A 16,493-nucleotide genomic window follows, 5' to 3' on the forward strand; every position below is an offset into this window, starting at 1 on the left:
TATTTAAGGATTTATATTGTTTATATTTAAATATTTCATAAAATAACAATTTTAATATAAATCTAAAATAATTAATTTACTAAGCTTTTAATTAACCTTGTATCTTGGGCCCAGGTATATGGCAGCTAAGAGAATTTCGTTCTTTATAAACCTTTCTTCTCTGTTCTTAAGACAAGAATATAGTAATTGAGCAAAATGGTTTGGATTTTTTTCCAGTTCGATGCTGCATCTTAACCATGCTGCATAAAAATCTGTCAGTGTTAACTGTTCAGATTGGAATTGTTTGGTTGCGATTTTTAGCGGTTTTAAAATTTCAACAATCGTTATTATCTCTTTCCAATCTTCAGTCAATAAATAATCAGATTGCTCTGTAAAAAAATCTTCGATATTGGGTTTTAGTAAAATCAGCCTTTCTAACATATCATGGGTTGAATGCCATCTGTGGCAATCTAACACAGGCTTAGGGAGTTTCATATTTTTTAATAACTTTTGGTAAGTGGGATGTCTTAATTTTAAATTTAGGCTCCTAGCTTTTGCAATGGTTTCCACAATAGGTGATAATTTTATAGCATCTTGAAGTGCCAGCTGAAGTGTGTGCACACCGTACACTATAAATCGGATAGGATATAATAGTTGATAAAAAAGTATTTTGTATATCATCAATATCATATTTATATACATTTACATCCATATTTTCCTCATCTGCTGATTCACTCCTTATATCATAATCAGTTTCAGGTTGCAGGAGCTTTATAGCTCTTAAAAAATTACAACCATTATCAGAAGTAATTGTGTATATTTGTTGAATATTAATTTTATATTTTAGTAAAGTTTTTAATATATTCTCTTTTATATATTCTCCTGTACATCTCTCTTTCAGCTCTACAATTCCAAGAGTCCTCAAATTTATAATGGACTTTAATATAAATTGAATATTTACACCAAGAATTGACCTATCTAGTCGTTGAACTGCATCAACTTTTAAACTTATTAATTTTCCTTCTACCTCTCTTGATATTTTGTCTCTAATTGATTGGGCTGTTTTATTAATAGTTCTGGATAAATTTTCTTTGTTTATAACTAAATTGCGCCCAGATAGGAGTGGATTTATAATTCTTTGAAATCCCGAATCTTCAATAATTGATAAAGGCCGGCCATTTACAGTAACAAGTTCTAGTATAGAACTCATCAAATCATTAGATGATATATTTATACTTATATGCTTTTTTGGAAAAAAGGTTTCTATATTAATTTTAGGTTTTTTTGCCAATAACAATTCCTGATATTTGGTTTTTTCATTGAAATAATTTATATATTCATTGTTGTGATTTCTTTCCAGGTGTCTTTCGAAATTTGACAAGTGATTACCAGACATTTTTACTTTGCAATATGAACATATTGATTTTTTTTTCTATTTTATTAAGGGTAAAATGCTTATCAAATATGACTTTATCTTTAATCTTAAATCTATAAAAAGAGAACAATTTTTTTAAATAGCAATGACTTCAGAATTAAAAAAGAGATATTTATAAATTTAATTTCATTTATAATATGCACTTCATTAATATCTTGTAAAAATTAAACTGAACCAAAAATAAATGATTAGCATATATAAATTTTAAAATCATTTTAATAAGTTCACAAAAACTGCCCTACATTTAACAATTTTTAAGTTAGATGTTTAGAATTTTTTAAATTAACAATATAATAATTTTTACTTTGATTTGTTAACCATTTTCTTCTAATTAATAATCTTTAAGAATAATAAGATAAAAATTTAAAAATAAATGGCGTAAATTAATTCAATTGTTTAAAATTTTTTAACACTCCAATAGGAATCGAGAATAAATTTAAAAATGGCATAAATGAATTAAATTGTTTAAAATTTATTAAGACTTCATTTAATTGGAAATTTGAAAATATAATATTTGTATTTACATATATTAGTATATGATTTTAAATAATACACTGAACCCGATTGAACCCGGGTTCAAATAAAATTCTTGGGTTCGGTTCGGGGTTTTGGAAATTTTATAAATGGGGTTCAGGTTCGGTTCGGGTTCAGAGTTTTTTTCTAAAAACCCGGGTTCACTTCTCCGGGTTCGGGTTCGGTTCGAATCCCTGGGTAAATCTCTGAAAACTATATCTATTTTTTAGTCTATTTTAACCCAGCTCACCCCAACCAAGGCCAACCCATTAAGACTAAGAGTGAATACTATTTTTTTGAATAAAAATATATTTAAATTAGATTTTACCTGAGGGCCATATAAATATTCTGTGTTAAATATTACACATGCCTAATATTTCAAACCCATAAAAGACCATAATAATTTTGATAGTTGAGGACTGAAATAAAATATATAAAAAGCCACAATGCATTTATAAATACAATCAGAATATGAAAGTTACATGGGCCTAGTTTTTGATCTGGCCTTGTCATGTCTTCAAAAGAAATTTTCAGGCCAATTTCTAGCCCATATTTAAAATTAAAATATTTACAGGAATTTTAGACTATAATAATTATGAAAAATGTTTCTCAATCTATGTCCAAGTCCATATTAATGGTGAAAAATATTTCCCAAGCCCAGGAAACCCTATGTAAGGGGTTTATAAGAATTAAATTACAGTATACATTGCAACAATTTTATCTCTTTTACTCTTAAATTTATATAAAATTTATTAATAAAGTATATTTAATACCATACACACAAACTAAATAATTATCCTTCAACCCATGGTTTTTTGATCAGGTCTGACTATGTCTGCAAAAAAAAATTCAGACCAATCTATGACCCATATTTAAAAGCACCTCTATTTTAAATTTTATATATAATTTATTAATAAAGTATATTTAATACCATACACAACTAAATAATTACCCTTCAACATCTATATAATTAATATTTTAAATTTAATTATATTCAAGTTGGTGCATGCGTGAAACTTTAATATATATATAATTATTATTTTAAATTTATTTATATTCAAGTAGATGCGGTAAAGCAAAAGCAAATATAATTTATTAAACAATGTTCCCTTCTCAAAAATATATAAAAAATTATATTTAAAATTAAATAGAATATCATAAGTTATGTATAAAACACTTATTTATTTCTAATGTAGAATAAATTATTAAGAGTAAAATTTTACTTAATTTTAAAATATGTATAAACCACTTTAACGTGTATTATTTTTGGGTCAATTGAAACAACTACTTTATTAGTGAAGTATATAATATGCGCGAAAACTATTATTTGTAAATTTATACTTTATAATAACATAATATAAAACAAAAGGTAATGCAAATAAAATATACAATATATTGCAAAATATTTATAAAATGAATGTAAATAAACGCGAGTTAAGATTGAAATTTGATTAAATAAGATATATTATTTAAAAAATGAAATACATCCATATCTCGTTCATAAAGGGAATATAAATTATCTATTAAAATATTAAATTGAATATATTTACGATTTTTTCTATTTACATTCAACCCGCTATTAATTAGAATATATTTAAGCTCACTCGCATGTTGGTATTAATTTGAATATATTTAAGCTCACTCGCATGTTGATGTCTTTTTAAAATATTTATTAAAGAATATATATTAGGATGCGCGCAAAGTGTTTTTCGTTTTAAGCTATGATGATAGCCCTCTAAATGATTATTCGTCCTAAGTCCATTAACTTGATATCTAAATTATAAATATATTTAGTATATATATATATATTACACTTTTTAATACCTAGTTCATATGCTATAAGGAAATAAAGCATATACTGCATAAAATTAATTAGCAAAGGATTTTCTTGCGACATAGCAAGACACGAGGCTCTAACTTGAGAGATATCTTCCTCACGACAAAGGGCAAAGTTGTGGACTACTTTGTGAACAGTAGAATTGTCTCTATATTCTACTGTTAACCCTAATGCCTGACATTTTGGCCATATGGCTTGGGAAAAATGGAAGAAACAGCCTATAAAAAATTATAATAAATATATGTAATAAATAAACCATTAATGACGATTGCAGGGAAAACAAATCTTAGGGCAGATATTGCAGCGGCCTCATAATCTGTCTGTCTATATCTAGGATTAAATAATATTATTTTCTCCACAGTATCTTAGAATTATTTGAAATAATTCTATATACGTGGCTCTGGACTTATCAGGAAGGAGTGAATATGCTAAAGGTAGCATAGTCTGCTGATATAAAACATGAATGGTATATAACTGGTAATAAAGTCGTGGTACAACATAAAATGTACCATCCATATATATTGTATCATTATCACATGTTTCAATAAGTTTTAGCATGCTACATGTACCAAATACCAATATATTATTATTATCATTATTAATTAAAAATATATGCCCCCTATTTGTGGTAATATATTCGGGCGATAGAACAATTCCTCGATTGATTGCTGCAAAGAAGGCCGATTTTTTTGTAATAGTCTATCTATTATGCTCTTTATCGAAATATATGAGTGTATCGCCTCCGGATACAAATTTATATTTGGAGTTTCTAAAAATCTTTTGTTTAGAACTTTTTTTATAAATACTATGCCTGGTTTCTAAAGGATTTTCGGCAACAATATCCTCTAGAACCTGGTGAGTTCTAAGCTTTTCAAATATATGGATTTCATTTTGATGCAAATCATATATTAATAAGGAGATCGAATATTTATGAAAAGATCAGACAGAACCTGATACTTAAAAAAAAATAGAACAAATAAATAACTAATTATTTTACAAGAGATGTGTTAATATTTTTTAATTATTCTAGGGTCACACCTAAAAATAATTAAAAAATAGCCTAGCTATATTAAACATCAAGGGTTATTATAATATATGACATTCTGTATTTAAATTTTTTTAAAAATAAATTTAAAAAAAATAGCCTTATAAACATTTTTACCACTAATATTTTGATGTAAATCTATTAACACATTGGCTACTTCTAAAGGGAGATCACCATTACCTAAAAATATAATTTAGTAATTGTCAATTTGTGTATTGGATATTTTCAATTCCAACATCTGAATTAATAACTTAAAAAGCACCTGAATTATTTTGATTTGAGATAAAAGTTTGAAAGGCTATGGCAAAACCAGAAGTTTGAGGAGCTAATGTAAAATTTGTAATTTGTATTTATAAGTTAATCTTATAAATAAATCATAAATACCTATATTTGAAGTAACATTTTGATGGGCTATGGCATCAGAACTGGAAGTTAGAGGGGAAGTAAAATTTGTAATTTGTTGAGCTAATAAATATAAGTTAATCTTATAAATAAAAACATCATAAATACCTTGATTTAAAGTAAAATTTTGATGGGCTACGGCATCAAGAGGGGAAGTAAAATTTGTAATTTGTTGAGCTAATAAATATAAGTCAATCTTATAAATAAAAACATCATAAATACCTTGATTTGAAGTAACATTTTGATGGGCTATAGCATCATAACTGGAAGTTAGAGGGGAAGTAAAATTTGTAATTTGTTGAGCTAATTAATATAAGTTAATCTTATAAATAAAAACATCATAAATACCTTGATTTGAAGTAACATTTTGATGGGCTATAGCATCATAACTGGAAGTTAGAGGAGAAGTAAAATTTGTAATTTGTTGAGCTAATAAATATAAGTTAATCTTATAAATAAAAACATCATAAATACCTTGATTTGAAGTAAAATTTTGATGGGCTACGGCATCAAGAGGGGAAGTAAAATTTGTAATTTGTTGAGCTAATAAATATAAGTTAATCTTATAAATAAAAACATCATAAATACCTTGATTTGAAGTAACATTTTGATGGGCTATAGCATCATAACTGGAAGTTAGAGGGGAAGTAAAATTTGTAATTTGTCGAGCTAATTAATATAAATTAATCTTATAAATAAAAACATCATAAATACCTTGATTTGAAGTAACATTTTGATGGGCTATAGCATCAGAACTGGAAGTTAGAGGTGAAGTATAATTTGTAATTTGTGAAGCTAATAAAAATAAGTTAATCTTATAAATAAAAACATCATAAATACCTAGATTTAAAGTAACACTTTGATGTAGAAACATCATAAATACCTTGATTTGATGTAACATTTTGATGGGCTATAGCATCAGAACTGGAAGTTAGAGGTGAAGTAAAATTTGTAATTTGTGGAGCTAATAAAAATAAGTTAATCTTATAAATAAAAATAATATAAATAAAAATAAGTTAATCTTATAAATAAAAACATCATAAATACCTAGATTTTAGGTAACATTTTGATGGGCTATGACATCAGAACTGGAAGTTAGAGGTGAAGTAAAATTTGTAATTTGTGAAGCTAATAAATATAAGTTAATCTTATAAATAAAAACATAATAAATACCTTGATTTGAAGTAACATTTTGATGGGCTATAGCATCAGAACTTAAAGTTAGAGGGGAAGTAAAATTTGTAATTTGTGGAGCTAATAAATATAAGTTAATTTTATAAATAAAAAACATCATAAATACCTTGATTTGAAGTAACATTTTGATGGGCTATGGCATCAGAACTGGAAGTTAGAGGGGCTAATGTTAAACATTGATTCAATGATTAAATATTTATATAAAAATAATTACCATGATTAGCATTAGAAGTTTGAGCAGCTACTAAGTTTTGACAGTCTAAGGAATTTTGGGTTTTTTTTTTGTAATGATATGGTTATAGAGTAATATGTTATGGTTTTTATGGAAGTGATTTGTGAATAAAGGTATTAGTTTTCACGTTGATTACCATTGATCAAATTTGCTATAATCATTTTGATTGGACAAATAATATTTAAAAGAAAACTATTGGCTAAATTTGATTGACATTTTTTCAGGATTATATATATAGATACCCATAATCACCAGATGATTTGGGTTTATAATACAATTTGGAAATATTAATTACAAATTGAAAACATAATCAATTTCAATTAAATAATAAATTATGATTTATTATGATATTATTTTTAATTTCATGTTTATAGTTACATTAATTATTGTAGTAAAGAAGTAACCTATTGTAATATTTTATCATATTATATATTATATTTGACAGTTCGATATGATTATATATATATATATTTACGATTAATATAATAGGTGTTGTTTAACTTCCTAATGTATTATGTTCACATCAATCTCTTAACGTGTAATTATATATCGCCATTTGTAATTAAGTTGCACCTTATGTTTAATTATACTGAATAAAATGTCAATGAAAACTGATACCTATTAAATGAGTTATAGAAATAAATAAATATAAATAATGTTTCTACTTTCGTTAAAGTGGCGACTACGTGGATTCTAATATTCTAATTAAAACAAGTAAGAAAATAGTTATTAATTTTCTAAATTATGCCTCAGTCCAAAAATACTAGTATTATTGATAAGTTAGAAAAATATCAAATTAATGGGTCTATACAACGTTGGTTCCAATTTTGGGACGCAACGTTAAGACTAAAGAACTGGACACCGACCGATCAAGAAAATAAGGACCTGTTCATGGTGAGTTTTGGCGCTGAGGGCATTGACATTCTCGAACACTATTTATTTCCTGAAACCATTCTAACAACTAAATTTGATAAGATAAGGAGTGTCTCGCTACATATTTTTGATAAGAATAAAACCATTTTCGGTAGTAGATTAGACTTCATAAGGTTAATTAGGAATGAGTATGAACCAATTGGAGAGTTCGCTAATAGAATCAAAATAACTGCGAAAGTGTGTTGTTTTACGCCGTCAGAAGTTGACGGCCGGTTAAGAGATCCATTAGTTGCGGGTATAGATCTACCAGGTCTTGAAGTTGAACTTAGGAATAAATATCCTTTAGCATTGGATGTGAACAAAAAGCCCCTGACGTTCCAGTTCGTGCTAGATATGGCCACGGCAACAGAAAATGCTCAAAACGAAATGACTATCAAGAAAGACTTGGTAAATAGAGTCAGACCGCAAGATTGCAAACATAAAATGCCTAATTCACAAGAGTGTGTTAAGAGAGACATTAATTATAGGAAGCCTAATAACAAGTTTTACGATAATAAATATGAGAATTGTGCCGGCTGGCATGAAAGATATTTATGCCCAGCTAAAGACAAAACATGTTTTAAGTGCCAAAGAACAGGACATTTCGCAGCATGTTGTCGTAGTAAGCCTGTATATCGCAATCTAAACTCAGTGAAACCACATTTTCACTCAAGTGATTCAATTAATAATCTCTGGACAAGGATATTAAATAAAAGGGCAAAGATCACAGCCAAAATAAATGGACAGTGTAACTTTTGATTATGATACACGAGCATAAGCCTCTATTATAGGATTAAATATTTGGGAGAAAATTGGCAAACCACTAACATCTTCCACAAACCCATTAGCAGCCTATGGAGATAAACTTTTGGATCTTATGGGTGAAGCCATGGTTCGTGTGCAAGTGGGGAAGGAAATTCGCAATTTATCAGTTATTATAATAAAGTCAAATGACCTACCTCTGTTTGGGTTGCCATGGATTTTAGCATGGGTTTGAGTTACCGAGACAGGTAAGCATACAACAGGTTCTCAAAACGAATAGAAAAACAATAACTTCAAGTTGCCACCAAACCAATGATGACCAGATGGGCCGCTCGAATACAATCGGTGCCCCCGCGGGCTGAAGCCCCGATGGGCCGTTCGAATACAATCGATGCTCACACGGATCGAGGATGTCACCAACGGAAGACGTAATGGGGCATTTGTTAGCTAAACAGTTTAAAGCTGTTTTTTACAGCAAACCGGGGTTGATACGTAATTTCGCTGTGCGACTCCAATTAAAAGATACGGCTATTCCAAAATCGTTTCCAGCTCGTCGAGTGCCATTTCCATTACGCAGAGCGGTTGAACTAGTATTTGATCGCCTTGTGGCTGCGGAGATTTTGGAGCCCATCGATTCCTCTATAACTAGGGTGCCATGGGCAACCCCAACAGTAAATGTCAGGAAAAACAATGGCGAGATTCGTATTTGCTCAGATTTCAAGGTGAGTTTAAATCCCCATCTATTATATGATCATCACGTTATTCCTACGCTGGATGACTTATTGGTTAAGATTCAAGGGGGAACCGTTTTACGGTGATAGATTTAAAGGACGTATCTACAAATGGCCGTTGAGCCAGAGTCCCAAGATTATTTGGTCATCTCAACACATAAAGGATATTTTCGATACCGAAGGATGCCGTTTGGGCTTTCGTGCACACCAACTATTTTCCAGCGTTACATGGACAATGTTTTGAAAGATGCCCGATGACTGGAGTGTATTTGGACGATGTAATTATCTCCGGCAAAAATGACGCTGAACATCTGGCTAATTTAAAAATAGTACTCGATAGGCTGCAGGAAGCAGGTCTCAAAGCTAAATTTGAAAAAGTTTAATTTCTACGGGAATCTGTTTCGTTTTTAGGTATCGTTATCGACAAAAATGGGGTACATCCAAGCGAAGATAAAGTTAAAGCAATCCAGGCCGCACCTAACCCCAAGAATGTTTATCAGTTACGTTCATTTCTTGGGCTTGTCACGTATCATGAACGGTTCATTCCCAATCTTCATAGTGAAGCAGCTGTGTTACATCGATTGACTAGTGTAAAAGTACCATGGTGTTGGACTAATGTAGAGCAGGAGGCTTTCGATAAAGTTAAGACATTGTTATCAACAGAAGAAACCTTAACGCCATATAATGCTAAATTACCGTTGATTATGGAGTGTGACGCGTCAGATACAGGACTGGGGGCTGTTTTACTTCATAAGGTTTCACAAAACGGAGAAAAACCCATAGCATTCGCGTCTCGGACGTTGTTACAGTCGGAGAAACATTATGCGCCTATCGATAAAGAAGCGAGGGCATTGTTATTTGGAATAGAAAAATTCCACAACTTTATCTACGGTCGAAAATTTATACTTCGGACAGACTATAAACCCTTGGAACGGTTGTTCGGGGAAAAGAGGGATCTGCCAAAGATATCGAACAATCGTCTGACACGTTGGGCCTGGAAGATGGTCGCTTACGACTTTAGCGTGGAATATAGATCTGGTCGGGAAAATGTTATAGCAGACGCCTTATCCAGGCTACCGCTCCACGATATCATACCTAATCGGGATACCAAGCATGCATTGGCGATTCGGAACGTAAACTTAGAGGATATGCAGGTCTCGGAGGGAAACCTGCGCAAGAATTCAATTAAAGATCCAATACTAAAGCGAGTAGCACAACATATTGAGCAAGGGTGGAGACAGCGTCTACATGGCAGAAAATTTTATGGAGGCAAACCCCCCTAAAAAATCATTCCATACCCCCCCCCCCAAAAAAAAAATAACTTTCAGCTACCTTCGGCCACCATATTCGCTAAACCCCTATGCTATAGTGATTTTGATAAAAAGAATCTTATGTTTAGCTACCACTTATAATTTGACAACAAAATTTTATTTACATCCTTTCAGGCCTATTTAGGCTAAACCCCAATTAATTTTTTGTTGGTTATAATCAGTGTCGTTAAAGTAATATAGCGTGTTTTTTCAGTAGCGATAGCTAAATCGTGCTACTTTAGAAAAAAATAATAGCTATAGAAGTAGGTGGCTACTAATATGAAAAGTAGCGAATACACATAAAAATTAATGAAATATATTTATGTAATTCTATAATCATATTCTTTTTATATAATATAATTTTTTTTTGAATAATATATTTAAAAATCTCAATTATAAATCTAGTTTTCAAAAGAGATTAATATTGAAAAAATTTGGGTACAGATCATATCGACAAAGTAATTTCCCTGGAAAATGATGATGATATAGAATTTTCTTTTCCTGATCTCGCAAAATATTTTAATCTCGATAAAAAAATTAACATAGGGTATAAATTTGTGGTATACCGAAGGTTTTATCACAAATATGACTACTAGTAGCATCAACGAGATGAAAGTAATATCAAACAAATTTAATATCGATTTGTAAAGCTCAATCTTTAATTTTAAAATAAAATTTGAATCAAGCTGTATCTTTAATATTTGAGAAAGATGAGTTTATTTGAAAATATTTTTAGGCCTAGTTCAAACATATAAGATATTAATCAAGAACTATAGTATAAATTAAAAATTACAATAAATAATTAATATTAAATTTTCATTTTATCATCAGACTCAATATTTTATAAATTATTACCTGGATGTTAAACGTGTTTAAAATTAACCATATCTATTAATAGATTTTGTAAAAACATTCTAAAAAAATACTTATTGAAATTATTTTCAGATTTTAAACAATTTTAGTGAAATAGATAAAATGTTAAAGGATGTTGACCTGGCCAGTCAGCAAACATAGCCATTTATGGCACTTATCCCCTACATAATTTTTATTTTAACCATTACTATTATAATTTTAGACACATTAAAAAGGGATGATTTTTTTGGAATAAATAGTATTATTTAAAATCTTTTAGACGCATTTTTTTAAATCTATAAAATCAAATGACAATTTTTGATGATTTTATTTTTCTTATATAAAAAATATATGTTAAATTTAATATTGCATTGCCCTCAAGTGCTAGGGTTGAACGATTATTTGATTATAGATTATATTTTCTGATCGACGCGCTCTAGGAAAGATGACAATATGGAAATGTTATTATTTTTGGGATGCGATGAAAAATAAATAAATTATATATATTTTAAATTTTAGTCATTTTTATTTGTAGAAAAAGAGATGCGCAAAAAATATTTTAAAAAAATTCAAGGAAGAGTTGCTTGGGTCTCTCCATTGGGATTGATCATTAAATGAGAAGAAAATATAATCTAGGAATAGTCAATAACTTTGGATGTTTGCTAATTATTAAATAAAGAATATAGTTAAAATTTGTTTACCTACTGAAAATCTTATTTTTAATAATAATATTTAAAGTATTTTGCTAAAATTTTAAATGATTTATTATATCCTTAACTGATATATAGAAACTGAAATATATTATTTAAAATATAATATATATTATTAACCTCCATACTTTTAGAAAATTATCAAATAAGCATAATATTAATATTATAAGTGTGAAATTGCAAAATAATATGGTAAATAAATAAATAAAGAGGCTTAAAATTCAAAAAGAAAAAATTGTTGATAAATAGATAACTATTTAATTCATTTGTCAGAATAAGATCTACGATAAACATAGTGTTGTTAATTTGCTTGGTCGTAAAATATACGACCCAAATTTGTGCTAATACTTGCTATGAGCACGAACCCCGAGCACAGACCCGGGGTTTGTGCTCGGGGTTCAGACCCGGGGTTTGTGCTCGGGGTTCAGACCCGAGGATTTTTTAGTCCTGCTCCTGCAAAAGCTAGTTAGCTTCGGGATAAAAAAATTTATCTCGGGTCGTTTAATTATAATTCCATATATTTTATAATTCCCCATTATTGGTCCTAATAAATTAGTCAGAGACCTGCTGGTCCGGCTCAGCCCGACCTGAGTACACTGGCCCCTATTTTAATTTTTTTAAATTAACCCAGGCCGGGCCTGAAAATTTATTTTAAAAATAATCCGAGGCGGACCGTATATTTTAAAACCAAATATTTTAAATCGCCATTATTAGCTATATAAATCTAATATAAGTATAATATTTTTAAAAAAATCTGGGCCTGGTCTGAAAATATATTTTTTAAAATAGAGTCAGGCCTGAAAATTTATTTTAAAAAAGCTGAAACGGGACAGGCCTTTTCGAAAAAAAATTTGAGAAAAAATCCAGGCCGGGCCGTGCAAATGGCACCTCTGCAGGTCTATGAAATTAGTGCCGGAAGTTTTTAAAAAGTAATGTTTCTGGCCAGCGGCCCAGAGGGCCTAATATCATATTATCTAGCTGTCATAAGTTTTTAAAACGTTTTTAATAAGCTTTGGCTTACAATTATTAAATTTAGAATATTTAAAACAAAAAAATATTGCCTTTTTTCCTAATAATAAATTTCAGTATTGTAAACAAAACGATTGCCTAAATATATTTAAATATTGTTTATTTTCATTAAATAAAATCGCAAAAAAAAAATTTTTTGTTTATTTATTTTAAAATATGGGAAAAAATTTTTTGATAAAGTAAAAAATAAAATGATGGATAAATAAAAAATTTAAAGAATAAAAATTTTTGCTAAGTATTATTTTAAATTTTCCAACCCTCCTCCCCCCACCCCACCCTAATTTCTCTTGTTTTCTTGTTCTTTAATATTATTATTTTTTTAAATTTACCAACCCCCCTAATTTCGATTGTTCATAATTATACTTCTCTTTTTTTTTAAATTTTGAACTTTTTTCCCCCCATTTTTCTTGTTATAATTTTATCTAACTTTTTATGAGCCATATTAAGCTAAAATAATGGGGGGGGGGGGGAGAAATTTGTTTATAAAAGAAAATATTTCTTTACATAATTACTAAAAATAAATACTTCCGATTTTTTATAAAATTATTATATGAATATTTCTAAATATAATATTTATGTAATGTGTTATTTGAATAAATATAATTATTTAAATGAAATTCGTTAAATCGATCACGATTTGGCCGACCCCTTTTCAACAGGGTTTCGAACTATTAAGTATAGAGGTTCGGTTCGTTACGGTTTTTAGTTTAAAATTTTATAAAGGTTTTGTTCCATTTCGGTTTTTTTTGAAAAAAATTAAATCGGTTCGGTTTATAATTTATAACGGTTCTTTTCGGTTTGTTCCGGTTCTTATAAATTTGATTTAAAAAAAATTTAATAATAAACCATATATATTAATATTAGAGAAAAATCTTTTTATAATTTCTTATTTAATTTAACCATGATAATCTAATAGATATTTTTATTAAACTTAGTAAATATAAATTAGACAAATCAATTTTTTTTATTTTATATATAAATAAGATAAACACAAACATGCGCAAATACAATGAGGAATAAAATAACACATAAATATAATGAAATTTATATTATTTATTTTTAAAAAGAGAATTAGAACGGATAACTAAAATATTTTCTAATATTTCAGGATTTAATTTAGTTCTCTGCGCAGAGAGTATAAACTTAAGGCTAGAAAATGCTCTTTCTACGGATACCTGCATAGCTGGAACTGTTAGCACAGTTATAGCTAACTTATAAAGTTCTGGCATACTATTCTTTACATTTTCCCAATAATTCAAAAGATTTGTATCTTTTTCTAATCTCTCTATATTATCAAATGACCGAATTCTATATTCTCTTTCTATACATTTATTATAATTTTCTATGCCCTGCTGAGAACCGAAGCTAACTAGCTTTTGCAGGAGCAGGACTAATAATTAAAAAATCCTCGGGTCTGAACCCAGAGCACAAACCCCGGGTCTGTGCTCGGGGTTCGTGTTCAGAGCTGGTTTAGTCGATATTTTAGACCCAAACCCCGGGTCTGAGCACTACACAACCAACCATTTAACAACACTAGATAAACATCATATCATATAAGTTATTGGATTCAAAAAGAATATAAATCAAGTGATAGACTACCCCTCAAAAATAAATACCTATCCCCCATAATTAATGCCTACCCCTAAAAAATTAATATCAACCCCCAAAATTAATACCAACCCCCAAAAATGCCAATATATTTTGGAAGCATTTGTCTCCTACCCACCCCGGCCATGTAGACACTGGGTGGAGAGGCTTTAATCGGAAAGAAGAACCGGAGCTAGTAATCCTTCACACCCAACGAGAGGAATTAACAGTAGACAGGGGAATAGTTGAACGAAATGGTAGATTGATAATGCCTACGAAGCTTAGGAATTCAGTGTTGAAAACACTACATAGGGGACATCCGGGAATGAACGCGATGAAATCTATTTTTCGATTGTATTGTTGGTGGCCGAAATGCGAAGAGGACATAGAACGGTATATAAAGCTGTGTGTTGGATGTCAGAAAAATCGACCGAACGTAATGGAGTTACCACTATACTCATGGAATTGTACCAAAGAGCCATGGGAACGTATACATCTAGATTTTGCGGGACCGGTGACTCTTTATATTGGCTAGTGGGAGTAGATTCATACTCAAAATGGGCTGAGGTAGACCTGATGAGAAACACATCGGCGAAGGAGATGATAACGAGATTAAAGAAGTGGTTTGCTACCTTTGGGGTACCTAAAAGCATTGTAACGGATAATGGACCTCAATTCATATCAATAGAATTTAAGCGATTTTGTGAAGAAAACAACATTTGCCACATTCGCTCAACTCCGTACCACCCGAAGACTAATGGGCAGGCGGAACGAACCATTCGAACCTTAAAAGGGATGTATTATGCCAGTCGAGAATCAATTAATGACCCGCAAGAGGCGATAACTCAAACGGTAGCAGCATATAGGCTGGGAGAACATAGTTCGACGGGTAGGTCACCAGCGAAGATTATGTTTAGTCGTCAAATAAGAACTAATCTAGACTGGGCTAGACCAGAGGTGGGAAAGGAGATTGATAAAACCAATGATAAACAAAATCAAGAACATGAAACACATTCCAATTTTAGGGAATTTGACGTTGGTCAGCATGTGTGGGTAAGGAATGAAACCGCTAAGGGTTGGAGAGAAGGGGTGATTCAGGATAGAAAGGGATTATATTCCTATGTAGTCAAGACCCCAGATCGTGTAATACGGAAACATGCTGACCAGCTAAGAGACCGTTTGATATCAGATACGACGGAGCGCGTGATCGCTGACAGGGATCAGAGAGAGTGTGAGACCAAGGCGAGGGCGAACACATAAGCCCCCGAAACGAATGATTGAAGAGATATAGACATCTCTCTATTAACGTAGGGGGGAAATGTAGTAAAGAAGTAATCTATTGTAATATTTTATCATATTATATATTATATTTGACAGTTAGATATGATTATATATATATTTACGATTAATATAATAGGTGTTGTTTAACTTCCTAATGTATTATGTACACATCAATCTCTTAACGTGTAATTATATATCGCCATTTGTAATTAAGTTGCACCTTATGTTTAATTATACTGAATAAAATGTCAATGAAAACTGATACCTATTAAATGAGTTATAGAAATAAATAAATATAAATAATGGTTCTACTTTCGTTAAATTTATATTTTTGGAAAGTAGCTAAGTAGAGCGCTACTTAGCTACTTTCAAAAAAAGGAGGGCGCTAAAAAAATAAATAATTGGACTTTAGCAACTCTGATATTTATATATTAAAGCTTCTTATTTGATAGTTTTTACCTAAAATTTTATAGTTGTATGCATCTATTTATATAACATTCCCTAAAATATAAAAAGATACAGCAGGTCTGGTCGATTATATAAAAAGTGGGTTGTCTGTCACCACTTATCTTTTATATGTAACATAAAAATTTTGTTTTATATAGCATATTATATAAAATAAATGACAGTATTTTTTATTTTAAAATGTCAAAAACAAATTTCATTCATGCTAAATATTTTA

At 29.8% G+C, this 16,493-nt stretch overlaps 1 protein-coding gene across 1 annotated transcript; it reads left to right on the forward strand.

Moving 5' to 3' along the window:
- Positions 1-8,742: 8,742 nt before the first annotated feature.
- LOC135928107 (uncharacterized) lies at positions 8,743-15,790 on the forward strand. The gene is made up of 5 exons (XM_065464461.1): positions 8,743-9,125; positions 9,206-9,396; positions 9,454-10,250; positions 10,899-10,967; positions 14,843-15,790. Exons 1-5 carry the CDS (start codon positions 8,743-8,745, stop codon positions 15,788-15,790), a joined length of 2,388 nt encoding a protein of 795 aa, XP_065320533.1.
- Positions 15,791-16,493: the final 703 nt, after the last annotated feature.

Source organism: Gordionus sp. m RMFG-2023, chromosome 1, assembly GCF_954871325.1.
Source record: "Gordionus sp. m RMFG-2023 chromosome 1, tfGorSpeb1-WG-v2, whole genome shotgun sequence".
Classification (NCBI taxonomy): Eukaryota; Metazoa; Nematomorpha; class Gordioida; order Chordodea; family Parachordodidae; genus Gordionus; species Gordionus sp. m RMFG-2023.